The 26,861-nt window shown below is 45.6% G+C and overlaps 1 protein-coding gene across 1 annotated transcript in view; it reads right to left on the minus strand.

The window, feature by feature from the left end:
* The window catches only part of KIZ (kizuna centrosomal protein), a 56,647-nt gene extending 31,518 nt beyond the window's left edge, over nucleotides 1-25,129 (minus strand). The window contains exons 1-8 of the mRNA XM_044442794.1: nucleotides 25,019-25,129; nucleotides 13,918-13,980; nucleotides 12,346-12,508; nucleotides 11,001-11,090; nucleotides 7,847-8,147; nucleotides 6,195-6,453; nucleotides 1,740-1,874; nucleotides 764-928 (exon numbers count right to left, since the gene is read on the minus strand). Coding sequence (XP_044298729.1) covers nucleotides 764-928; nucleotides 1,740-1,874; nucleotides 6,195-6,453; nucleotides 7,847-8,147; nucleotides 11,001-11,090; nucleotides 12,346-12,508; nucleotides 13,918-13,980; nucleotides 25,019-25,077 — 1,235 coding nt within the window. The 5' untranslated portion in view covers nucleotides 25,078-25,129. The remainder of the gene's footprint in view (nucleotides 1-763; nucleotides 929-1,739; nucleotides 1,875-6,194; nucleotides 6,454-7,846; nucleotides 8,148-11,000; nucleotides 11,091-12,345; nucleotides 12,509-13,917; nucleotides 13,981-25,018) is intronic.
* Between the last annotated feature and the right edge of the window lie 1,732 nt (nucleotides 25,130-26,861).

The following is a 26,861-nucleotide window of genomic DNA, read 5'->3' on the forward strand; positions in this document are numbered from 1 at the left end:
AGGTAAATGCTTGAATGGACAGGACCGTAAAGCTTAAAATTCATGCACGGCCATATAATTGTTGCTAGATCCCTATTGAAAACAAAGAGTTGCAGCCGCCATTTGCAAGGACTGGAGAAAAGTGCCCCTCTGCGGCCTGGGGGAATAATGGAAACAGCAGTCCTTTTTCAGACAACAAGAAAATATAACAAGGGGTTCAAACAAGGATCAAAATGAGCAGTAGGCTTAAGGTAAGCCTGGTCCTCTTTTCTCTAGCAGGACTGGACTGGAGATTCAGTCGGACCTGGCAGAACAGCAATGGCAGGCAGAGTGGATTTGCCCCCCGACCTGCACCCCAACACATGGCACCCCACCTCCCTCAGCCACCATCTTTTGCAGCAAACATGGTACCTGCACAGCACTGGACTGAACCCAGCTACCCACTCCCTGTGGGGCGACTGGTTCAAAGGCTGCCTTCCTCCCCAAACGCCCTATAACCAAGACATATTTTGCTGACAAAGAAATGCAAAATGATTGTTCAAGGCTGCACTGCCATGCACACTTCATTAGGAGTAATCCCGATTGAACACAATGGGACAAATGTCAGTGCCAGCGGTTGTAAGATGGTGCGTCGAACAATCCTTTCAATGGTATTTTGAATGCTTAAATCATGCCCGATATTTCAAATACATGCAGCCCCCCCCCGAAATTCTTTGATTTCAGTATTAGTTATATACATGACCTATAAGAATGTTAATTGTGTGAGACTTAACAATGGTCATACCTGGCTTGTTTTCCATCAAGCATCTCACTTCTACCGTGAAACGCTTTCTCTGGTAAAAGACATGTATTCATTGTGCTTTGCAATAAGCTCTGAAGATGATGAAGGACAAGTGCTTCACATAACTCAAGGTCTTTTTGCTCTAAGCTGCCAGTTTCATTACACAGCCTGTAAAACAAAAATAGGTACTTAATGAAATGTTTACTTAAGTCTATTATGAGCAGTTCTACTTACCCGCCGAATCATCATACTTCTGTCTGGAAATGAATTAAATATAAAATGCAATAAACAGCATTTGCCCCTGGCTTTTCAACTGTGGTTGGTCCCCTTTGATTTGAGGAAGTTCCGTGACCCGCAATACACCAGAAAACTGGTGCTTTCCCCATCGGAGACCAAAAGGGCCATCCGTTTGGGTAGAGCTGCACCCGCAATGAAGTTGCCCTGCTTCGTGGTCAACACCATATTCCTTGCTTCCGCTTCAAGACTGGAGTTCCTGAAGAGGCTCTTGGACTGGTGACCAAATGAAACTCAGGAGATGAGCTCATCACATCCCAATCCACCATACCTCTTGCAGAAATGAGATATACATGCAATCATGTCAATTTTTCTTGCATGGAATGGAAGAAACAGCCTGCAGAGGCCTGGACTAAAAATTTGCCATTGGGGCCCCCTGCAGAAATAACCATTGTAACACTGAGCTAAACTCAGATGAAGCATTCAAAATATTTGAGGAACTAGTGTCCCCAAAATGTAGCTCCAATTTTGCTAACATCAAACTGTGCTAATTTTTGCTATTGCTACTGGCAGGACCAGGGAGAACAAGCGAAACTGCTGGGTACGTCTCTGGTTGAGAAGCAGCCTTGCCAGCTCCTTCAGCAGATGTAGAAGCATCAGCGCTGGCTCTCTGTCATAACACAGTCACCTCAAGAGACGGTGTATTAATTCAGTCACCCTCGTGAAAGGAAAATAATCATTAAACCTCTTAAGGTTTTCCAGTTCTGCTTCATTCACAGCTTTTCTCTTGTATAATGCCAAGCTACCAGAAGCCGCTCCAGCCACCAACTCTTCTAGGAACGTCAGGACATGAGCGAATCCTTCAAACGATAAGCATCCTCTGCAGAGACAAGAACACACGCTATTAACACATGCCTATTAAAAATTTTGTATCAAAAAATTAAGTGTGCACACAAAGATGAACCACAAATATGGTGGTGTCCCGTTCGTTCGTTCAATGTAGTACATTAGAAATGGTCCAGAGAAAGGCAACAAAATGATCCAGGGTTTGGAATCACTGCCTTATGAGGAGTGACTGGGAGAACTGGGCATGTTCAGCCTTGAGAAGAGAAGACTGAGGGGGGGGGGCATGACATCCTTCTAGAAGTACCCCAAAGGCTGCCACAAAGAGGAAGGTCAAGATCTCTTCTTGCTGATGCCAAAGTGCAGGACATGGAATAATCAGTTCAAGCTGCGACAACCCAGATTCAGACTGGGCATCGGGAAAAGCTTCCTCACGGTCAGAGCAATACGGGAGTGGGACCAGCTGCCTAGAATGGTGGTGGGCTCTCCCACACTGGAGACATTCAGTGTGGGGAAACTGAGCAGCCATCTGAGTGGGATGGTGTGAACTGGTGTCCTGCAACAGCAGGGGGGTGGACTAGATGGCCTTCATGGCCCCCTCCAACTCTACTCTTCTCTGATTCTCTGATTCATTCATTCATCCATTCATTCAGAGTTGTGTCCTATTCATGTATGGGGGGTCCACTGGGGGAGGGGTCCAACCCCAGTCCCATCTCCATCCTCCTCCTCTTAGTGTTAGGCTTAATGTTAGCTCAAGAATTCTCAACCTTTAACAATCTTTTAACTATTTTTTTCTATCTTTTCTACCTGTTTTAAGAACTGTACTATATACGTATACACATGCATACAGATTCTCTCTCCCTCTTTCCAGAACCTGCAGTTACTTTATGATTACTGCATTGTTTTCAATATTCAAATGTTGTATTGTGTTTAAGTTATTTTAGCATATATAGAAGTATAGATAGAAGTTTTTCTTTTGGCTGTGGTGAACCAAGAACACCTAATGGTGGGGAAGGGGGAAAGCCTTTGACAGTTGCCTCCCAGTGCCGACAGGGCCCTTTGGACTGGTTGGCACTGGTGTCACCCACTAGCCACGTGGCAAGAGTAACAAGAGGATTTTGCCTCTCCTGTGAAGCAACTTTCTAAACTGGACACCTGTCAGGTTCAGATGGCACGACAACCCACAGTGGGTCAAGCAACTGCTGTTACAAGCCATGGCTTGCCAAGGTGGAAGCCCAACTGAAATCACCCTGAAGCCACCTTGGTGGGTTCACATGACCTGTTTATGTTCCGTGGCCTATAAATTACAGCGAGCTGTTGTATAAACACAGTTGGTGTGAAGGCCTCTCCACACATATTGGGCATTCCTAGACAAAAGACGAAGAGGAGACGCAGATGTCACTGTTTCTAGTAGCATGCCTGTGCCTCCCATTTTCTCAGGATTAGAAAACCTAGGATTATAGAAAACATGTTTCTGGCAGAAAAAGTTGCCTCGATCCCGATGCTTAGAAACAATAAGTCTTTTTTCACTAGAATATTTTAGCACAACTTGTACTATCCCGCAGTATCTCCGGGACAGGATTAATGAAAGTACAATGGGAAAAAGCAGAAAGTTGCCATCAAGTTCAAGTCCCTACTCTTTCCCATTGTACTGTGGCATTGCACAAAAGTTGGCTTGAGCTAGTCCAACATCATTAGCAGTAGTTCCAAGACAACACTGGATACCAGCGCCAAACTTTTAAATGTTACTTTATTTTACTTAAGGAAATATTATGCACCATGATTAGAGTAGGGACTGAACAGATCTCAGATGGCTGAACAATGAGGCAATGAACTGAAACCCACTGCTCAAACAACTTCACGTTTAGCCCTTCCTAATGTAACAAGACTCGAATCATTATATTTTAAACACTTCTACACCTATATTTCTGGAAAAGATGAATACCCACTAAAGGTATAAAGCATAACTTGGATCCAAGAGGAAGTACAGTCAAGTAATACGCCTATAATGATGCAAATTAAGAGTTAAGCATTTTAACAATGGGGAGCAGCTAATCTTTTTACAGAAGTATACACAGCTATTCAAATTTTTATTTCAGACTCCCTGCTTTGTTCCCATGTTTAACAGCAGCACTCACTCCTACGAAATCCAGCAGCCTTATCAAGGTTTTTGAGATGTGTGTGTGAGCAGTGTGGATTACCCACATTAAATAGGAAAACAGTCAAATTGCTGAGCATCAGGGCAATGCACTTCCACCACAGTGACTGAGAACAGTAGAGAATAAAGGTGGTGCCGGAGAGAAGTTTTCAAGTTTAGACTTTAACGCACATCAAACCAGTGAGGACACACAAGCAGCTCGGCAGTGCTTTTCACGGCGCTGAGGTCTTGCAAAATCTGTTTCAGCTAGCGCGTTTCCTATTGTATTCCACTCTCTGGGTGGTCTTTCTAGGGTGCCACTTGAAGAGAATACATTAATAAAAAGGAGGGGAAGGAAGGGACACATAAATAAAGGGAAGCAAAATGGATGACATGATGCAGCAGGCTATGGATCAAGGGTCAACAAACAAGGGGTCTTTCTCTTTTGCAGGTTGCTTCCTGGAAACAGTCTGATTAAGCTGACAGCTTGAATTATGTGTTATATTTTGTAATGCACAATCCATCTGTGCTAAGTCCTCTTGAATGCAACTGAAGCAGCGCAAGCAAAAGGTCTCTGCCTTGTTCCTTCTTAAACATGAGCTTGAAATACTCATTATCTTTCTGAGTGCTAAATCCAAGAGGCCGGACTTTTAAAAGCACTAAATGATGCGCAGGTTAGTGATGGGAACTGACAAAGTGCGGGACCAGCCTTTCACCTCCAGCTTGACAATATTGACAAGTAGCGAATTTGACAACAGGGCAGCTACCCAACTGACAATCGTTATGCTGGAGAATGGAGGCGTAAAGTTTCAATGATAATCGGTTGATCCCTAACATGTTAGAAGTATTTCAACACCTTGTAGGAAGCCCAGGGACCAAAACCTTAATTTGGGGGTACGGGTAGGGAATTAAATGTGCCAGGACGTACTAAAAATAGCGGTGGGACTTTAAATATGCGCATGGCACAAACAACGAAGAGGAAACATCTGATGCTAACATTGTTAAACTATTCAAATGCAAAACTGAATGTCTTACATCAAAGACCAATAATGAGGAAGGTCCCTGACCTCATCTGAAGTACAACAACAGAAGAAATCGAAATTAGGAAATTTTATCGTCAAATTTATTTATTCATTTGTTTGTTTGTTTGGGAAACCTGTATGCCGCCCCATTCGCGTAAGCCTCGGGGCGGCTTCCAACAAATATATAACAATACTAAATATATAATTTTATTGTGTCAGTTTTGATTTATCAGTCATTTTCTTTGAGCTGTGTTTAATTTGTCCAGTTTTTACATCACATTTTCTTTCTGTTATATTGTCATGACCTAAAGCTTTTAAAGAATAAAAGTGAACAGGGCCAAATGAAAGCTGGTGCACCGTTCGGCTTCTGAGAGTAACTGGGACTGAAATGACAGCATTGTAATGCTTTTAGGAAAGTAGTTTGAGGGGAAAGAAAGTTTAAAATATCTAAACACGTGTATGACCTGAAATACCTGATCCTGCCTAATCTTGGAAGCTCAGCAGGGTCAGGCCTGGTTGAAATCGAGACGGGTGACTTAAATGTTGTGAACCACCAAGAGAGTGTTGAGCTTCGAGCAGTAGAGGAGGAGGAGGAGGAGGAGGAGGAGGAGGAAGACTATAATTTATATTGGCATACCAGTTGAACCAGGCCTGGCTTGCAGGATCAAGCAACCCACTATTGGTTAACCAGGGCTTGTTTGTGAGTTAGCCTGAGAAACAAGTACTCTGGTTCCTACCTGTTTTCCCATTTCTGCTTTCAATTACTCCCTCAAAAACAGCCCTTTCCTAGGTTGCTTTATGGCGTACAAATCCAGAAAGTCTGGATGGATCAGAGGTTAAGCAAACCGGACATAATCCATGGCTTGTTGTCGAGGCATTCGTGGGTTAAGTCCGATCTGGTTAAGCTCGTGGGTTGGTACGAGGACAGTTGTATGCTGGGAAAGACAACACAACTACATCAGCTTCTCTCTGCAAACTTCACTGGCTTGCCACAAGCAACAGCAGAACAGATTAGTTGCTCTTAAGTTTTAGGAAGTGTAAAACCGTGGCATCAAGGACCATGGTTTGCAGTTAGACGTGAACAAGGCTTGTGGAGAATGACAGTTGCCCACTCTGTACACACTTGCTCTTAAATTATTCAAGAAAAAGCCAAAATGCCAAGGCTACTGGAAGAAACGAAGATATTGACTTAGTTTACCTTACTGCAGGCTTAAAAGATGAGTCTCCATCCGAAAAAGAGTCATATAATCTTTCTTGCGAACATGAATGTTCTTCTTCCTTATATGTTGTGTTGCCTGAATTCTTGCAGCCAACTTTCTGTAAAGTCTGCTGTGATTTTAACAGATTTCCTTCTTCTTCCTCCTCACTCAAAGAGACCGTAAGATCACTGCTTGAATCTGAACATTCAGTTTCTTCCTTCTGTGCAGTTTTGCCCATTTGTAGATTATCTCCAGGAACTGTGAGGAAAAAATATTGCTTTGCCTTTAAATAGAACTTTACAGTATGGAAATGTTAATTGATACTTGAAAAATACTAGTTTGCATCGCAAGCAAGTAAAAGATACCTCTCCAAACATATAGCCCATTGTCAATTATTAGCCATAGTGGCCTTTTTCATGTTTAACCAGTTTAAAAGGTAGCAGCTTGAAACAAGAATATCTCAGAGCCTATTTAAAGAGATCCATTTTAGAAAGCCATTAAAAAAAAAATTAAACTCGCATTAAAAATCCCACCGTACCAGAAAATCAAAGAGAAAGGCAGTCTTTTCTGTTTGCCCAACAGAATCGATTTCTAGCAGGTCCTCCCCTTCAGCTTTCCTGTAGAACAAAATAGAGGTATCTACCCCTGGCCTATTTTGAACTGCTCATGTGCCTCTTGTGTTAGCCACTTTGGGTTTTTCTCTCAGAACAGACAGAATATAAATATGAATAAAAGAACATGCCTGAAAGAACAGAAGCTAGAGCTCTCTACCACTGCGACTAATAAAAAACAACCAATACCTGTACTAAGTCATTATCAAGAAGCTATGAAGAGAGAAAAATGAGTTAGCACACTGATAAAAATAAATAAAATCCCAATTTAAAAAGCGTATTGACTTCGATTCATGAATAAAACACACATCTAAGAGTAAAGATGGTGGATTCATTAAGTCTTTAGAGAGGCCACGAAACAGAATCTTCCAACTGTACTTCCCCTTTCAAGGCTTCAGGTTGTGCCCTTTTGCTGTCCTATAATCCTTTAAATGTAATGAAAGGAGGGGGGGAGAAATGGCTGTATCTCAGAACAAGAAAATGATAAGAAAGCTTAAATGGAATAAATAAAAGACACCAGCCATCTCTTGATCTCTCACTATAGCAGTGAACCAAGCTTTAGGTAAGCAAGGGAGGGTTCCCAACTGCATCCGTGTTCTCCTTTGCATTAGAAATGCACCGGCTTTGTATTGTTAGATCTTGCAGCAGTGCTATACTGATAACATTCCAGCCACGCAAGAGAACTGCCCCGCTCCCCAGCCACAACACAGCAAGTCCATGACATTACGTACATTATCATCATTATACCTGGGAATGCCTTTCCTGAGTGGTCATTTCCAGAGGGGAGACCAGCCAATAAGATCGGCCTTTTCGATCCCTGTGCATTTAATACAGAGTGCTCACGTGTCAGGGGCTGTCACTTTTTAAATCAGAGCCTCTGTTCTCAGGACTTAATCTTCCATGTAACAGGGAGTTAAGTTTGGGGAACGTTTTGCTTCCCACAAAATTGCTCCCGCAATTATTTGTCTTGCTTTCTACTGTTAAACAGCACGTTCTTCCATTCTCGTGAGATACGCTGGATGTGACTGGCATTTCCTCACCCATCAGCAGATGCGTCTTCCCATCCATTTTGTCAGGCTTATTTGAGGGCTGTAGATCACGATTCGTTTGTAGCACACAGCTGTCTGTCACATAACTGCTCTGTGATGCTTGTCTACGTGAATGTTGGTCAGAAATTGAAAAGCTCTTTGTGAGCGCCGAAGATTTGTGCTGCACGTCGAAATCTTCAGCTTCTGAGACAGCTGACATTTGGCGACCCATAAAGATGGCTGCCGCACGATACAGGCCTCTTGACATTGCTCTCCCAGCATTAATTCCCACCTGTCTTGCTTCTGGCACCATCTGAAAACCACAATTTGAAATCAACAGTGTAATTTTTTTGTTATGGTTGATGGGAATTTTAAAAGCTGATGTGCTGGGTTGCAGAGGACAAGGTGTTAACCATTTTAAAATACACCCATGCCTGAAAAGCCAGATCTTTCATGCTGGCTCCCATAAATGGGAAAGTCTAAGAATGAATGGGAGAGTCTAAGAAAACTTTGCCCCCACAGTCTGTGGATTCACATACTTAATTCTGCACGTTGCCAAACAATTTTTGCTTAAGTGTCTTCAATTTATACTAAAATCAGTAAAGTTGAAGACATTAATACTAAAAATAGTGCAGAAGGTGAGCAGAAGCTGGTTGTATTTAGTAGTTTAATATCTTCCTACATGTTGAGTTATTAGATTTGGCAAGCATCTGACTTGCACAGTCAGCCCATTGGCCCTCTCGGTCCAGGACGGTCTGCTCTGACTGGCAGCAGCTTTCTGGGATCTCAGGCAAGGGTCCTTCCACCTGAGATTTCTTTAAAATTAGTGTTGAGGATCTAACCATGGAACCGCATGTATAAAGCTGAGAGGCAAGGGTTGACCCTATTTACATCTGTATTCCAAATAGTTTATACCACACTAGACCTGAGTGTGATGATGAAGGAAGGAATGATAGTATCAGAAACCGGTTATCATAGATGCAAAACCAGTTGGTCAACTTAGCCCTCTGCCCTGCCGCTTAGGTCCTGTCACGGCAAGTGCTTACCAAGTGCTCCCCAGCAGCATTAGTAAGCACTCTCAAAGAGCACCAGAGCAACAAAACCAGGAGAAGTGGGTCTCCAGCTAGGTGCCATGGCCAGGTAGATATCCGGCTCTCTGAATCGATTTTGGGCCAGAGAGGTTCAGCTGCATCCACCTTCACAAAGGTCAAGGATGGAAAGCACCTGGGCTACGTCCACGAAAGGGAGAGAGCTTTCTAAGGTGGGGACTCCGACAGCAGGACTCTTTTGGGACCAGTTTCTCCTCCTTGCCGAGACGTCCGCTGCAGCCAGGGCAAAGACGGCATGACACTCCACCCTCCGCCTCAGCAGGTGCCCCATCGCCTGTTCTTCGGGCCTCCCTGATGCTGCCTGTACCTCCCCGCCATAAAACCCTGGAACAAAAATGCAGCTGGGAGGAAGGCTTGTCATCCTGGCCCTCACCTGCACGTAAAGCCAAAGCGCTTTCTGCTCTGGCGGGGTGCTGCTGGGATCCCAGCCATTATCTAAAATGGCCATGGACAAGCAGGGAACGAGTCAAGATTAAGCGGAAGGGCAGCTATGACAACCATCTATGTGCTTCAGGACTGCAGGTGCTAGAATTCAGGCACTTAAATAAAATCTAAAAATTAGCTATTTGTATAAGTAGATAAAGAAGGAAGTGCCATTTTCTATAGTTTGCACAAGCCCAAGCATGTTCAGACTGTGGCTTTAAAACAGCATACATTCGCAGGGGGAGTTCCAGAACTCTGTCCATGGCATTTCATCAATATCTGAATTCAATTCAATTCATACATTGCAGAAGGCCTACTTATATAGGTCAAGGTTAGTGAGGCTCACTGCTCTGTTTTTATGAAGGATGGCCTAAATTCAAGGTTTTGCCACCTTTTTAATCTACATTGAGGGGGAAAAAAACATCTATAAACTCAGATTCACGTCTGCTAACACAACGAAGAAAGAAAAATGAAAACCTTCTTCCTACTATTAAACACACACACACACACAAAATAGTGTCGCCTACTGTTTCTTTCCTGATAAGAGTCTTAAATACGAAACAGTTAAATGCATAATAACATTTCCTGGCAGTAACACAGCCTGCTGATACATAAAGCAGGTAAAAGGAGGGAAAGTTAATTTCTTGGCTGAATGATTCCATCGGTAGCTATAGGGCAAACTAGAAAGTCTTTTAGTAAAGTAGCAGTTGATTCTTCTATCAATCTGCAGCACACATACTCTTCCGAGGAATGCATTAAATATGAAAATCATATATCCTGTTATCATCTCCTTCCAGCTTTCAGCCCAGTAAGCTTTCCTTAATGAATGCTGTAGCCTAAAGGACAAGACTGCTGTTGGCTTCTCTGAATAATGGAGTAACGCTACCCATTTTGGCTTATTACAATATCGACAAGCTAAGGGGGTTTCACACATAGTCACAAGTGACTACTCTTGCCAGCATGCTCCAAGTTATTACAAGATGTTTTTAGACATTTCATCTAAAAGAGCTTTCCTGCTTTTAGGGAAGGAAAACAGCTCTGGTCTTGAACTGTATCATTTATATGGAGATAGGGGGAAGGATTAGAAGGGCTGCATCTCTGTAGATATATGGCGGAATATATTTGAGTATTCCGTGCCAGGCTTTGTCTGTGGTTTAGATATGCCATCCATTTTGTTCGGGGAAGGGGAAGGTCAAAATGTACAAAATTATATATGCTACATGTTTAGACTTAAATGTAAAAGATTTTGCCACACTTTTTTAGTTTAATGCATAAGAATACTAGATGAAAGGAGCATCAGCTAAAGTGGGGGCTTTTCTTTCTATTTATTAAGTTCACAGTGAAAGACTTCGCTTTTCCAGCAAGTTTACATAGTTTAAACTGCACGGGGGAAATAACCACACAAGAAGTTTGCGAGAAGATTTTTAAAACACGACATAAAAAGTCACTAAAAAATCCTCAATTAATAAAGATTACGGGTGTGATCCAGCCGGAGCTAAGTACTTCCAAGTGCCATGGATTTAAATGGAAGAGATTCAGACATTAGCTTAACTTTCCCATTGAAGTCAATGGGACTTGGGAGCCCTTAATTCTGAACTGATGTGCCTTACATGGTTAAAAATATTTTCACTTACCTGATGTTTAATGCCATCTCTCTCTTCACTTTTTAATAAGTTCTTTTTCTCAAGGATAAGCTTGCTTTTAATTTCTGTTTCATATTGTGCCTGATGTAAGAATACAGGTGTGAAAATCAAGATTAAACAGCCTACTTGTTAACATAGGTTGCAATGCAGCAAACATTAAGAAGGCATAAGTCCCATTGAGTTCAATGGATGATATGGCTCAACTTTCCCCTCAATTAGAACGTAATTGTTGTTTGCCTGGATCACTTCCACACTGCCATAAATAAAAAATACGATGAAGTTCAATGGCTCAAAAGTTAAAGCATTTGTCATGTTAAATGTTTCCACCATCTATGACATTTTGAGGCTTTACTCCTAGAGATGAACAAACACATGCCAAAACATATGTATTAACTTTCAATTGCCACTCGAAAGAAAAATGTTTTCCAACTTTTAATACCATCTTCAAACCTTGGTCACCCACACACAACCTCTGACAGTAATTATTTTCACAGGAGTTTGTTTTCCTGATGGCTTATACCCAGCACACCTATTCTTATGAAGATTCTATTAACAAAAGGATAAGAACTGTACGCTTGACATCCAAATGAATCTCACAAAAGGCAAGTGCTAATGCAGCCGAAAGGAAAAGGAAAGGTGACATGGTCAGGCAAGCAAACAACCATCTTCTTATACAATAACTTGAGGCCGTTCCAGAATGCTTCAGCTGATGCAGAATTTTAAGTCAGGTGCAAGACAAAAGGGATGGGGGGGGGGGGAAATCACAGGAAATTGTCATTAAATGCCAAGAAATGTTTATCTTCATTCTTTAAGGTTTTGTTTCATGGCTCGTAGAACCAAGGCATCATCCATCTCGCAAGCAGGAACGTGGACGCAGGACTACAAAATTATGAGAAGGATATATAAAGTGTTGCTTGCTTTCAACTCACCCCATTTCCAAAATGAGCTCTGCATGCTATTCATGCAACCGGAAGAGTCACAGAGCCAATTATTGCCAAAAGAGATTCTAGGGTATCTGGGTACACACGTTCACACATTAGGACAACCCAGGATATGGGTTGAGTATGGGCTGTCATTGAATCATGACTTCCTGTTACATACAAATCTTACATTGCAGTTTAACGATGGGTTAACCATGAATAACCCAGAGTTCCCAACCAAACAACAAACCATGGCTTCTCTGAGCTCAACTTTAGGTGCAGCATTTATATGCAAGGACAAGCCATGGTTCATCGATAACACAGGGTTTGAGAGCAAACCCATAATCAGCCATCTTCTGGGGTATTACTATAGGAAAAGCAGGCTATTATTAGTCATTAACGTACTGAATATATACCTTGAGCTTCTGAAGGGACTCTGCACTTGAAGCAAACTTCCTAATATGCTGTTCAAAGCAATCAAATTCCCTCAACAAATCCTGGTTCCGGAGCAGAGACATCTCCTGACGCTCACATATTTCTTTTAAGTATTTCTTAAGATTCATGTACTGCAATTTAGTTCTACACAAGGGGAAAAAAATAAAACACAGCCATAACAAGCAAGCTAGCTAGCTAGCTATCCACATCAGCTTATTTTGGAAGTGAAATAATTTCCACACATATGAGGCTTGCCTAGCAGAAACACCCTTCCAAAAAAAATACGTGGAGTAAGAATTGCAATAGTTTTCCATGTTGTTGCTTTCTACTTGAATCAATCTGTGCAACAAAAATCCACGTAAGTAATTAAGAAAATGGGTTCGCTGCATGGTCTGATCCACCCCACAAGTGGATGCAGCGCCAGAAGACTTCCGTGCAGTCTTCTTTCTCCCATCCCTCTTTCCTCCTTGGCTACCTGTGTGTGGTACAGAAAAGCAAGAAGCCACTGCTGAGACTGGGGGTCCCACGCCATATCACCAGGCAGTCGTCAAGCCATACACATTGACCATAGCGGCCTTCCGGGTGGGCTGGCTGGACTGGGAGTGGGAGGCCCTGCCCTGGCAGCAGCTCCGCTCTTCTCGGCCGGCCGATTCCAGAAGGTGGTGCTGGGCGATTACTGCTCTGCGCCGTGGCGGTTATGCCAGGGGGTGCCACAGGGTCTACTTTATGCCCGATGCTACTGAACATCCACACGAAACCCCTGGGGGGGGGGTCATCTGGAGCCAGGGGCTGAGGTGAGACCAAGACGCGGAGGAGCCTCGGCCCTGCCATCCCTCCTCACACCAGGTGAGGCAGCGGCCGTCTGAATGCGCAGGATGAGGGCCAACGGACTGGGCCTGCATCCAGACCAGGCGGAGGAGCTGTGAGTGGGGGGTCTGTCTCTCCAGTTGGGTGGCATCCCGCCCATTCTGGACGGCATCGCTCTCCCTCGAAAGGACGAGGCCCATCGTTCGGGTGCTCCTGGACCCAGAGCCGTCAGCTGAGGCACAAGTGGGCTTGGCGCCACGGAGCTTAAGCTGATACACCAGCTCTGGCCACGCCTGGGCAAAGATGGCCCAGCTGCAGTTCTCCACACTCTGGTAACCTCTCGTTTGGAGTTCTGCAATGTGTTGTACATGGGGCTGGCTTTGAAAGTGCTCCAGAAACTTCAACTGATCCAAGAGAGGGCAGCAAGATTATTAATGGGGACTGGCTTAGGGGAACATATTATATGCATCCTCTTCCAGCTCCAATGGCTGCCAATTGAAGTCTGGGCCCAATTCGGACTAATACCACAAATACTAGAATAATAATACTACTACTATTGCTACTAGAATAATACTAATACTGGTATTAACATTCAAAATAAATTATAGTTCATAAATCTGTTCTAAATTTTAAAATTGCAGTTTCAAAATTCTCAGATGCCAACATTTTCATATTGCATTACATCACATTATAAAATAACCAAAAATACATTAAAACTATGAAATGTGAATTTTAAATAAGCTTACGTGCAAATTCCAGATTTGCTGTAGTCAAGCATTTTTCTTTCCAATTCCACTCTCTTTGTTTCACTGAAACAAATACGGAAACGTGACTTTTATTGTACAACCCATGCTAGAAATCAATTTTACAGTAAAGAAAAGGAAGTGACTCGCATCTCCCCATTTCTGTTCCTCCGCAAATGGTGGACACAGGCATGTTGCTTCCAGAATCGAAAGCACATCGCATCATGACACGTGATAGGATTGAATTGTCTAATCCCCTTTTGAAGCCGTCCAGATCGGCACCATCGTATCCCCTGGTAGCGATTCCACAGTTCAAACTTTTATCTGTCCTGACTCGCTGCTCAATGAGCTTAATAGAATGACCCTGTGCTCTAATGTTGTGATAAAGGGGAAAATGTGCCCCCATTCACTTTCTGAACACCATGCATAATTTTGCTCACTTCTATCACATTTCCCCTAACCCACAATTTCTCCAAGATAAACTGCAACTATATCTAAGCTAATTTTTATCTTTTCATCTAAGCTAATTTTATATTTAAGAATGTTTTCCACCTGGAACAAAAGTTAAGAGGACACTGGACCTACAATTTCCCTGGATCTCTTGATGGAATGTTGCCCATGCCCCGTTCCTTTGAGAAGCTTAGGGATATGCTACATGACTTGGTTAGAAGATTAGCAATTTTTCATTTAGCAGTTAAAGAACGAAAAGAATGTTGGGATCATCTAGGCCTGGTGATTGATTGCATTTCAATTTGTTACAAGATCAAAACTTGCACCTCTACTCAGCACCGGTGGCCTTACTTCTTCAGACTCCCTTCCTGAAAACATCATTTCAAACACTGGTATCTGCCCCATGTCGTTTGCAACGAAGACAGATGGAAATAATTTATTCAGCTAATCTTTCCTTTAACGCTTTTGCTTTTGGAAAGCCCAACATCCTCTCCAGCTGGTTTCCTACTTCTGGCACATTTAAAGATGCCGTTATTGTTGATCTGTACCAATGTGTCCCTCATTTTTTCCCCTGGGTTCTGTATTGTTGGCTTGCATTTCCTTTGTACAAGTTTGTGTTACTTTTAGTTCTCCTCCTTTGGGCAAGACATCCATTTTGTTTAAGGAAGTCTTCTTCTTCAGCCATTCTTGTGAACCATGATAGCAGTCTTTGGGCTTGACAGGAACAGTCTGTTCTCCAGGATGCCTTTCTCAGAACGTCCTACAGAGTTTATGACAGCATCTCTCCTCTCTCCATTCCATCAGGTTTCTATTACAGCCACTAGGATCTAGGGTCTCCTTTAAAACTAGTTGCTCCAACACTCACATTGATGTATGACTCTCGTGTGACTTTCACACTGATATGCGACTGTTGTATGAAGCATAACTAGAACTGGCCCCCTTCTTGCCCACCACCCCATCCTCCAACGGGTCTCTCAGGGGACTTGGGAGCTAAAGCTGCCTTGTCTCCTCTCCCTGCTGTGACTGCGAGCCATTTTTCCTTCCTAGCCACTTTCCCTCCTTTCCCCCTTTCACGCTCTCCAGGTTGGCAGTTCAGACTGCCCAAGCTGCGTATTAGAGGAGCTGCGGAGCTGCTACTGATTCAACTGTTTCATTTTAGCATGCCAAATATGCCAAAATGTTTTCGTCAGCTTTTCTTAGGCTTTTGTCACTGAGAGATACAAGAGATTAAATGAGGGTGGGGTACCTCCCTGTCCCTTCGGGTCTAGCTCTCTTCCACTAGGACAATCCAAGCTGTTGATAATCAGCTGAAGTTTATTGTACTAGCCAAAGACCATGACAAACGCATCAGAGAAACAACAATATAATCCAAGCAGATCCCCCTTAAATTCCTGCTCAGGCACCAAAGGGGATGCCCACAGTCCCAAGGAGCTGTTCTCCCCCCTTTTCCAGCTCCTCTTCCTCAAGCAGTTCCTGTCCCCAAAACCTGGCCACAAGGCAGACTGCAGCAGGGCTGAGTACTCCATAAAATCCCAAACTGCCTGGGGTTGAGATGCTGTAACTCACTCTAGCACCTTGCTCTAGGACTAGGCAGTGCCCAAGATCCAGAGCTACAGCAGGCGGCTTAGACATGGCTAATGGTTCTGGATCTTCCTTCCCTTGGGTCACAGAAATGGAGGGGAGCGGGTTAATAAACGGTCTTGCTCCCCAGAGTAGAGACCTGAAGTGTAAAGACCTGCCCAGCTTCCCACCGACAGCTGCCAGAAACAACACAACCAGCACGACCTTGTGAGAATTTCCTGGCTTCTTGTAGCACACTGCATGGATTTCCACGCTTGCCACCAGGGTGCATCACTCACATGTGCTTGTGAAGGAATACACTTGTGAGCGGTGCGCCGAAAGGAACTTCAAGGAACTCCTTGAAGGAACTACCGTGCATGTGCTCTCCTGTCCCGCCGTGTGTGTTCCGTTCCTCTCGTCACCCTAATAATGCCCGGATGGGGCAAGGAAGATTATCTGGAACTCTCTGGCGCAGTGGTTTAAACCGCTGTGCTGCTGGGCTGGTTGATCGAAAGGTCGCTGGTTCGAATCTGCACAATGGGGTGAGTTCCCGTTGCTCCGTCCCAGCTCCTGCCCACCTTGCAGTTCGAAAGCATGCCAATGCAAGTAGATAAAAAGGTACCACTTCGGTGGGCAGGTAGCAGCGTTCCGTGCACTTCGGTGTTCAGTCATGCGGCCACACGACCACAGAGACCGTCTGCGGACAAACGCTGGCTCCCTCGGCCGGGAAGCGGAGATGAGCACCGCCCCCTGGAGTCAGGCATGACTGGACTTCGTGACAAGGGGAAACCTTTACCTTTAACATGCATGGGGTGGTATAATCTCAGACCCCCTTAAATGGAATTTGATACTGTGCAGAGGAGTAGTTTTATTTCTCCACCCTTAATTTATTTTTGCTCCCGCTAGGTGTTTCTGCAAAATGCAATATTGCTGAATTCTCATATGCTAAATCCCACTTGTGGACACGCCGCTTTCCAGGTACGGGAGCCAAGCGATGCCACCTTTATGTGTGAGAAAGCAGAGTTTGCTGGGATCCAACTTGTCGCACCTCTGATTTCAGAAAGGGAGGGCAGGGTGATGATCTCAGTTCTCACCTGGCTCTGACCAAGGTGCTTCAACGAACGCTACCACCTTTGCAGGCATAAAGCTGCACCAGAGTTGAGGGGTGCAGAAGAGCAGCCATGTTGGCTCATTCTTCCCCGAAGACTCTCCAACGTCACTAATTTCCTTGTTGTGCCGGCAGAGTTTTGTCCATGTAAATTTGCTTTCCCTGGTAGTTTCCTATGGGCATAAAGGTCTTACTGAACTGGCTTAGGGTAGTCCGCTCTGCCAATCAAGGGAGTGCAACCCACCTATAGAATTGCTCTGTTCGATAATTACAGGGAGACATGTGGGAAGAGTCACCTTTAAATATGCTGACAACCACCACCAGTCGAACAGATGGAGGAAACCATATCTATATAAAAGATCAAAGTAGCAATGGAATTACTTGCTTCAGGAAAACCTTCGGGGCAGATTGGTTTTGCAGGTTTCCACAAAGCAGAGTTCTACAAGCCCGTGAAGAATCTGCTAATGCTGATCTTCACATCTAAGAACAATAAATAAAGGAATTTGTCCCGAGACAGAGGCTGATGTGGGTTTTATAAAACAGACATGACAGGGTGTGCACCCATGGCAACCGATAGTGGTATTTTTTATTCTTATATTTACATTCTGCTTCTCCATTGATGCTCAGATCTGGTCAGAATTAAAGACAAGATTAATATTACTGTGAATCAGGTTTGTCACCAGACACATTTTCCAATTCCTTCTCTTTAATATGTGTACGATACTTTAAACACCTATATTTCACATACTTTTTATTTTTAGATGTACATTCAAAAGGCAACTTAGGCCGAAGCTGTTCTTAGTACAGTATGAAGTAGGTTTTTTAGTCAAATTCATTTATTTTTTATTTAACATTTTTATATGCCATCTAATACTAAAAGTCTCTTGGTATCTTAGTTGCAGAAGGTCAAAGAAAAGTTTTTCTACATGCACCATTTATATGAAATGATCATTACAGGCCTTGTAATTTGAGAGGAAACTAAAGTCCAAGTTAGACAAATAGTTCTACGTTCTAATGCCTTTCTTTGATCGGGGATTTCAATGTGGTAAAAGCACATCACCTGGGCAAAGTCACCTTCATACAATACTGCTTCTAGCTACGAGGGCTCCTCAAAAAGTTTCCGCATTTTTTAAAACTCTATTTATTAAGAATTTCAAAAACAATCTACATCCCTTTTCTACATAACCACCTTCCTTTGTGATGCATTTTTCCCAGCATCATACCAACTTTTTAATGCCATCAGCAAAAAATATATAAAATATAGTTATAAAATATGAAATATAAAAGTGCAGAAAGTTTTTGAAGACCACTTGTACAATCAGAAGTACACCTAGAAGATGTCCAGTTGAGACATCAGAGTCTGCACAAATTCTTCCTGGGGGGCAAAGCTCCTATATCATACCTGTGTACTTTATGTGTGTGTCTGCACAGGCTTTGCTTGGCATACTCCGTGACACTTAGCATCTTGTGAGAGGGTCGCAGAAGGTCCTTGGCATTTGACAACACGAGTGCAGAAGAGATTGCTCTTACGTCTCTCCTTTCCAAGCCATCCACAGCTGAAGCTCTCTGGGTGGTTTACGACGCCAGGAGATCCATGTGTTGTTCATGCCACAACCAAGCCACCTGGACCTACCGCCAGATGCGTCGGCCTGAATCCACAACCTTGAATTTAGAAAAGCTAAAGCACAGGACGGCCATGGACAGATTTTGGAGGCTTTCCTTCACAGGGTTGCCATAATTCGGAAACAACTTGATGGCACACAACAACAGCAGCAGCAAATTTATTTATTTCTATATCATACAATGGCTGAAGCTCTTCCAGGCAATTTACAACTCCAAGAAGCTCTTCTAGGCAGTTTGTGACAGCTTCTACAATAAGACCATGATAGAACATCCTTTTTTTTTCATTTAAGCATTGGTCAGGGGATGGGACTCGATGGCCTTATAGGCCCCCTCCACCTCTACTTTTCTATGATTTTTTTTATGTTTACCAGCAAAAGCGGTACTCAAGGCAGAAAGCACCTGTAAGAAACCCCTGACCTGGGCGTTCTCTCAAGTCAATCCAATAACCTTAGATGTCATCAAACACCTCAGAACAGTGGTCTGTCTTAACCAGCGACATAAGCTTGGCAGAATTGGCCCCAGGCAGGTCTCCCGAAACCAACCTTGGGGACGTGTGAACTGGCGTGCAAATTCAGGATTGTGTGTGTGGTTTATTTGATCATCTGGAAATAATCACTGCCACTTCATTTCAATAAAGATCCTAATCTCACACTGGACATATCTTTTGGTCAAGTGCAGAACCTGACCGCCACCACGTCGCTGCAGGAGCAACCTGTCAATCATAAAAGGAAGAATATAGAGATCCATAATTTTTAACCTGTGTGTTGATCTCTCCTGCTTCAAGAGTGGAACTCCCATCTTTCAGTAATAGGCAAGAAATTACATTATTACATTGCTCAATGAATGCATTTTAATTTTCCTTAAGAGTAACCTACCTACTTTATCTCCCTATTCATAGCACCTGTTTGACCCTGTTAAGAATAAATTCCGTCAGAGTGGATATGCATTTTCTATATTCCCATTTGCTGAATGACAGAATGAAGTGACTCTTCTGAGAGTTATTTTCTATTCTTCTTTTCTAATTAATTTTTAAAAATGCTCTCATATAGAATAAATTTGAGAACATTTTATACAGTAATGTATATTATTATCATTAAAAGCATTTTTAACCCACCCTTCAGTCAAAAAAGTCTTCCCAAGTGGCTTACCGAGATTTATAACAAGACGGTCCCTTCCTTTAGGCTTACATTTTGAACAACATGCCACAAAAGTGGGGGAAAAGATTTTTAGAGAAAAGGGGGAAGCATACTCAAGCGCTGAATCCAATTTGTCTATCTGCCAATGGATGGCCACGACTGGTAGGATAGATTCCCCCTCCCCACTGAGGTCTCCTGAGCACCATTTTTTAATTTGTACTCTACCTTTTCACCAAAAAAATGGCACTCAAGGCAGGTTAAAGGATGGGAAGAGGAGAAAGTGACTTGACAGTGAAGTTGGTTCACATGACACAAGAGCCCAGCATGGATGATCACCTACAGTGACTTGATGTTCACGTTGTTTTCCATGACCGAGCCACCTTGAGAAGCCATGGCTTGCTGTTGGGCGGGATGGGGTGGCTTGTTTTGCCAGGATGTCTGAACCCAGCTCCGTGGCCAATGGCCCTGCCACGCTTCACAGGGTCACAGACCTTGCCTCTCCTGCCTCACAGTCTTGCTTGCTAAACTCGCGCTAGCAAAGAGTGTGCTCGCACCACTTTCAACTCCCCTAGCCTCCTGCAAGCCACCACTTCACTCTACGGAGCCCTTCGGAGTTCGGGAACCTTCTGTTTGTTATCGATTCCATGAGCTCGCGGGAGCATGTGGCTCTGTCAAAAGCAGCTGCATCTGCCTTGCAGCTTATCTCCAAGCACCTACGTCAACATCACAGAAGGAACCCTGGACAAAAGCCTCTAATTGTGTAGCAGAAGCCAACATTGTTCACCATTTGTACCCCCGATACTGCACAGTCCACTGCAAGGAGATCTCTTTTACGTTGTGCAACCAGTCAGTAGTGGGATCAACCCCATCCCTTTTCTGAAATCATCCTGCAGTGTTGCGTCTCCCTCTCCTAGTAAAGAGAGGGGTGTCAACCCCTTGCTTGGATGCCCGGAGGAACCTGTGGGTCATCCTCTGCCAGCAGGGATGTAGTCGGTCACCCCGCTGCAGTCTGCCATCAGCTGCCGGTACCGCAACTCACCGCATTTGCCATTGCTTTGCATACTGCATTTGCCCCCGGACTCTGTGATGGATCCCACAGAGGAAGCTGTCCACAGCTCACCCCACTATCAGCAACACAAGCATAAGGAATTGGCATGACCACCCTAAGAATGAAAGTTCCAGAAAGTCCTCTCCATGAAGCCCTGCTCAGCTCCTGTAAATTCAAGGCTGAGACTTCCTTCCATCTCCTAGTTAATCATCCTTTTCATCTTCTGCCTTTGACTTTCCCCGGCATGTTTGCCTCCTCCAGGGAGTCTGGCCTACCCTTGATGCGCCCAAAATGGGACAGCCTCAGTTTTGTCACGTTTGCTTGTAGGGAAAACTCTGTCTTCATCTGCTCTAAGATCCACTTGTTTGTCTTTCTGTTGGTCCAGCAAACCCACGAATCCCTCTTCCACCACCTCATTTCCAATGCATAAATTTTCTTCCTGTCAGTTTTCTTCCCTATCCAGCTTTCACACCCATGCATAGTGATTGGGAATGCAATTGCATGGATAATCATGACCTTGGTCCCCAGGGAAATGTCCTTACACTTGATCTTTTCTAGTTCCTTTATTTCTGCGCCTCCAAGGCTCAGTCTTCTTCACATTTCTTGGCTACAGCCTCCATTTGAGTCGATGACAGAGCCAAAGTATGTCAAATCTTTCAAAATTTCCATTTCTTTGCTGTTCACAGTAAAGTTCTGCAATTCTTCTGTAGCCACAACTTTTGTTTTCTTAGTGCTCAGCCGCAGTCCTGCTTTTATACTTTCTTCTTTCACTTCCATCAGGAGTCATTCCAAGTCATTGCTGCTTTCTGCCATTAGCACAGAATCATCCGCGTATCTTAAACTGGTGATGCTTCTTGCACCAATTTTCACTCCTTCCTCTGATTCTAATCCAACCTTCCTATACATTCTGTATACTGATTGGACAGAGAGGGAGGTAAAATACACCCCTGTCCTTCACCTTTGCCTATGGGAAACCATCCTTCTTCTCCGTATTCTGTCCTAATTGCAGCTTCTTGTCCATGATGAAGGTAACACACCAGAGCAATCAACCACACGCTGACCTCTTTTTCAGTTGCACCCAATAGGGCTTGGAGCCAACTGGGCAATCAGGTGCACCACCTGGGCCCACCTCCAGCATCAACTATATCGCACCGGTCCCTGGACCTACCTTAGCCCTCCTTTCCAGCACCACCCGAGCTGGGTCTGGCAAAGCCATTTTCTCCAAGGTGTCTGGACTGCAGCTAAGGCTCTAGGGCTCCCCAAGCACTTCTCTCAGTCTAGCAAAGGGGGCACGTCGTTTTCTTTTTGGCAGCCATGGATGCCTGCAATACCAGGGGAATTGCAGCTGCTCTTTCTTGGCACGGGATATACTTGCTTTACCATATAAATTCCCTGCCTCGGGTAGGAAGGTGCTCAGCCACACTGCACCTTAGCATCGCAGCTGACTTAACACGAACTTGCCTTCAAAGCATCCACGCAACAATAACATTCAACAAGCTTACGATAAAACATTAATAAAGCAATCCATAACAACATAGTGGCAACTATTCCACTGGTACCAAAACAGCCAATATAAAACCACACAGCTTACTCAACTTCAGTTGATCCATAGGCCGTGGCTCCCTGATTGTGCTAGGCAAATGCAGTTTTTGTGCATGTCTCCCGCCCCCGCCCCCGGTTCTTTGGCTTTGCAGAGCTGCAGCTGTTCCTTCAGTTCTCCACGTCAGCTGCATCCAACCATTCCTTCTCTATTCTGCCCTCAGGCTCCCACGATTCTGTTTCACTGGGTGCCCCTTGATTCTATGCTGGTGAGGGAGAAACTAGCAGAATTTTACATATTTCTATTATGTCCTCAACATCAAAATTATCCACATATTTTGCCCAAGTCCCAAACGTGGCAACCGTGCCTCATAAGAAAGCTGCTTCAGCTTCTGGATAGTTCTGGCAGGGTTTTCTACGCTTCTGCCATCACTGTAGGTCCCATTTTGAGGTGAGACGCGCATTTGCTCTCAGTGTGGCTGCATCTCATGAGAGCATCATGACTTGAACAACTTTCACTTTCCCTTTCTTTCTTGATGATCCTCAGCACAGGCGTTGGCTTTTCCACAGCAGCGGCACACTGGGACACTATTTGAATCCTGTTGCTCACCTCAGCCCAAGATCTTTCACCAGCAGATCTGGGAAGCTAGGACTTTTTGCCCCAGTGCACGGTTTTCACACTTATTTATACTGAGCCATCTTAATGCCCATTGCTCCTGTGTGGAGAGACCCTTTCAGAGCTCTTTGCTCTCCCTTTCCGCTTTAACCACCTTAAATAATGTGGAGTTTTCAAATTACACATGCTCGGATTTCCTCTTCTACAGGGCTACTACGGGTAGCAATTCTTTTGCAGCTGGTGGCCTTTAATTAAGAGAGCAATCAAACCACAGCGCTCAGGTAAACAAAAGTTACAAAGTGAAAGTTTGCCCATCCTGGTGATGAAGATGATGCCTTCTCCCTGGGCTTGTTGGAACAGGACATCTGAAAAACATTTCACGGGAAATTCACAACACTGCCTTGAACCTGCCTATCCAAAAGAAAGGCCCCCTCAGTTTAATGGGACTTATTCCAAGGTAAGCATAAAGAACTACAGCCTAAGCCTAGATGCAAGCTTAAACATGCCTTGTACAGTAGTGGTATCACGAAATCCGCATCAGTTTTATATTCTTGCACACTTTTCAGCAATCTCTACTGCACTGTGGTAGTGCTTGCAATACAATAGCATATGACAAGGGTATAAAAAGTCAATATTCGGTAAGCACAACCATCCACTTATCTGTTAAATCCAACATTCCTTAAGGTATCCCAGCAAAGATATGTCAAACTTACATAATGGTTACATTTCTGTTTCGATATTGCTACACTACTATAAAATCACATTCCAACCAGGCAGAGTATGGTGAAATACACCACAACGTGGTGTGTTTGTACAATCCTTTTCACATATGAAAAAGTATATCTTCTGAGTGAGTGTGTGTATAAAAGTCTGACCTACGCTAACTCTCAAGTAGCTGGATCCTGTATAAAGTTAGCCCAATTTTTATCGTTAACATCAATGAGGACAGATAACTTTTCTTATTCAAACAGAAAATACTGCAAAATGACCAACAACAATTTTAGGGGCAGGTAACTTAGAGCATTTGTACTAGAACAGTTGTGTTTTTAACTGATCCTTTGCTACAGGTTTGAATCTAGGAAGCTATTATGGCCGGACAAGCCAATCCCAGATGAATTGTTTAAATCTTTCTGAGCTCTTCTATTATATTAGCCGGATGGAGGGAGTGAGATAAAGTGTATGAACTCAGCATACAGGTGAGAGCGGTGATTTTCAATATTCCATGTGGAAATAACCTTGCATGTAGAAAATTAACAGATCAGGGAAACAGCTGTATTATGGCTGAAGTCTTATACTTTGTTTATGAGTAAGCCGCAACTGAACTTATTTCTGAATGGGCATGCAACGTAAAGCTTCCTTTTTGTTCTGCTGTCTTTCTAGCTGCAAGGAGCTTTGCACACAGTGGAGCATTAAAAAAAAATACAACCCCGCTGCCTCGCACCTGGCGTCTGAACTGATCCATCCAGAATCGCATCCCTTCAGCTCATCCTGCATCATGTAAGAGCTCTGAGATGTGGAAGTGAGAGAGGGGAGAAAAGATGTCTGGGCTCTGAGAGGTAAGAGAGGACTAATCCACTTTAAACCTAAAATGTGCTGCTATTTTTGAATGTGCTACTAAACACAGAAATCCTCCTACCAGTGAGTAAAAAGCCAGCACGTGCGATTATAGCATCCCAGTGCAGCCATATCCCTGACTGCCGGTTTTCTGCTTGCGGGGAGGCTGGGGGAGCGCGGCAAACGGTGCACGCGCAGCCTCGCCGTCGTGAGAAACGCCTTCTGCCTCCGCCCAAGCGCGGCCACTTGCTCCTCCCCCCCCGCACGCACACCTTGGTCCGCGCGACACCGGCCGCTCCCTCGCGCGCCGATGCTGCCCAGGCAGGTAGCGCCGCGCACCTGACTCCTCCCGTCGCTTAGCAACAAGGCAAGCCCGCCCCTGGAAGCGGCCGCCGCTCTGGGCGGTACCAAGTGGGGCCGAGGGGGAGATGGGCATCTTCCGAGAGGGGGCGGGCCGCGCGGACACTCACCTGTCCCGGAGATGCGCCTGCAGGCGGCGGAGGTGGTCGTCGTAGCCGCTGGCGGCCATGGAGGGGCCCGGATCCCGCCACACCGCCGGGCCTGGGCGCCCTTGTTTATTTCCCGCTGTCTCCAAGCTACCAAATGCTCCCGACATGCACGACGGTTAACCCGCCGCTCCCGCCGCCGCAGCCAATCAGCAGCCGGTCCAAGAGGAAAAGCCCCGCCTCCGATCTCTCTTCCGCCCATTGAGGCGGCGAGGCGCGCGGGGAGGAGAGGAGCCCGTGGTCTGGTTGGCCCGCCTCTCTCGCCTCCTAAGCCAGTCAGCAGCCGGTCCAAGAGGAAAAGCCCCGCCTCCGATTTCTCTTCCGCCCGTTGATGTGGCGAGGTGCGGGGAGAGAAGAGCCGTGGTCTGGTTGGCCCGCCTCTCTCGCCTCCTAAGCCAGTCAGCAGCCGGTGCAAGAGGCAAAGCCCCGCCTCCGATCTCTCTTCCACCCATTGAGGCGGCGAGGTGCTGGGGGAGGAGAGCAGCCCGCGGTCCGGTTGGCTGTCTCTCTGCCCCGTGAGCCAATCGGCGGCCGCCCCAGGAGGCCACTACTTGTCGGCGGGGAAGAGGCGCCGGGGCCGATGGCGTCGCGCTCCACTGCGGCTCCGCTGGAACGGCGTGCGCGGCGCAGCGGCGCCCGGGCGGAGATCGGGGCTCTGGGCCCGACATCGCGACCGATGGGCGCTCGCCCCTCCGCGGCGCGCGGCCCGGGGCGCCCCTCCTCGCGAGGAAGCGCCGAGCAGCCGCGGGGGCCCCGCCCGCCTCGCCTCGCCGCTGCTGCGCGGCGCGCCCCGCAAGCAGGTCCGCCGGAGGGCTCGCTCGGGGCGGATGCCGCGGGCCGGAGCCCCCGCCCGGAGAGCGGCGGTCGGATGTCCAAGCGGCCCGGCCCGGCCCGATCCGGCGGCGCTCCCCTTGCGCGCGAGTCTCCGGGAACGCGGCGGAGCTGCTCCGGGGTAAGTCTGCAGCGGGTCGCTCCCCCGTCCGTGCCCTGCGGAAAGCGCCCTTCGCAGTCGCCCGCCCGGCCGGCCGGTTCCCAGACCGAGCAACCTGGAGCAGCCGGAGCCGAGCCGCGTGCCGGGGAGCTCCGCGCGGGGACGGAGCCGCGGCCCCTCTCGAGGGCTCCGCGGAGCCCCTTTGACCTGGCAGCGCTCGCGGAAGGAGCGTGCGTGGGAAAGCCGTCGTCCCGCGCGGCGCTGAACGCCCCGATGCTGCCCGCAAGGGTATTTCACGAACGTGCACTCTGGATAATGTGATCCCCGCCACTCGTGCTTTCTGCATTTAATTTCCCTCTTTCCTGTTTACTGTCTCCTGCAGTAAACCTGTAGTAATACTTCAAGCATCTGCTGGTCGATGGAAGCTTATTGCATAAGACGTGCATCGCTCTTTAAGTTGCCACAAGTTCATTGAATGCGATGCTTCCCTTCGCCAAAGCTTAGCACCCCTATCCCTTAAACTGCAGGCCCCCAAATAACTCGTCCTTGGACAGGCACAAAACCACGATGCATAAAAGCGATTGGCCATAATGACCATCCTTTCCACTCATCATTGGTCAGCTGTCAAAGAATCACGACACAGTCACGAAGATTGCGGGCAGTACCCAGTCCCGGTATGCTTGCACGCCAACTTGAACTGGACTTGTCGCCTTGTGTTCATAGGTTTCCTTTCGGTTCTGCACTGATGCTTTGGGTATTGAGAAACAGGGAGCAGAAGAGCAGAGCATGCTGTGAAATCTATAGTTTGGGATAAGGTGTGACAACTGCGTATCAGTCAGTTAAAAGCATGCATTAGATTTTAGTTTAGGCTTCCTT

The sequence above is a fragment of the Varanus komodoensis genome, unplaced genomic scaffold (genome assembly GCF_004798865.1).
Source record: "Varanus komodoensis strain SLA01 unplaced genomic scaffold, ASM479886v1 scaffold40, whole genome shotgun sequence".
Lineage (NCBI taxonomy): Eukaryota > Metazoa > Chordata > Lepidosauria > Squamata > Varanidae > Varanus > Varanus komodoensis.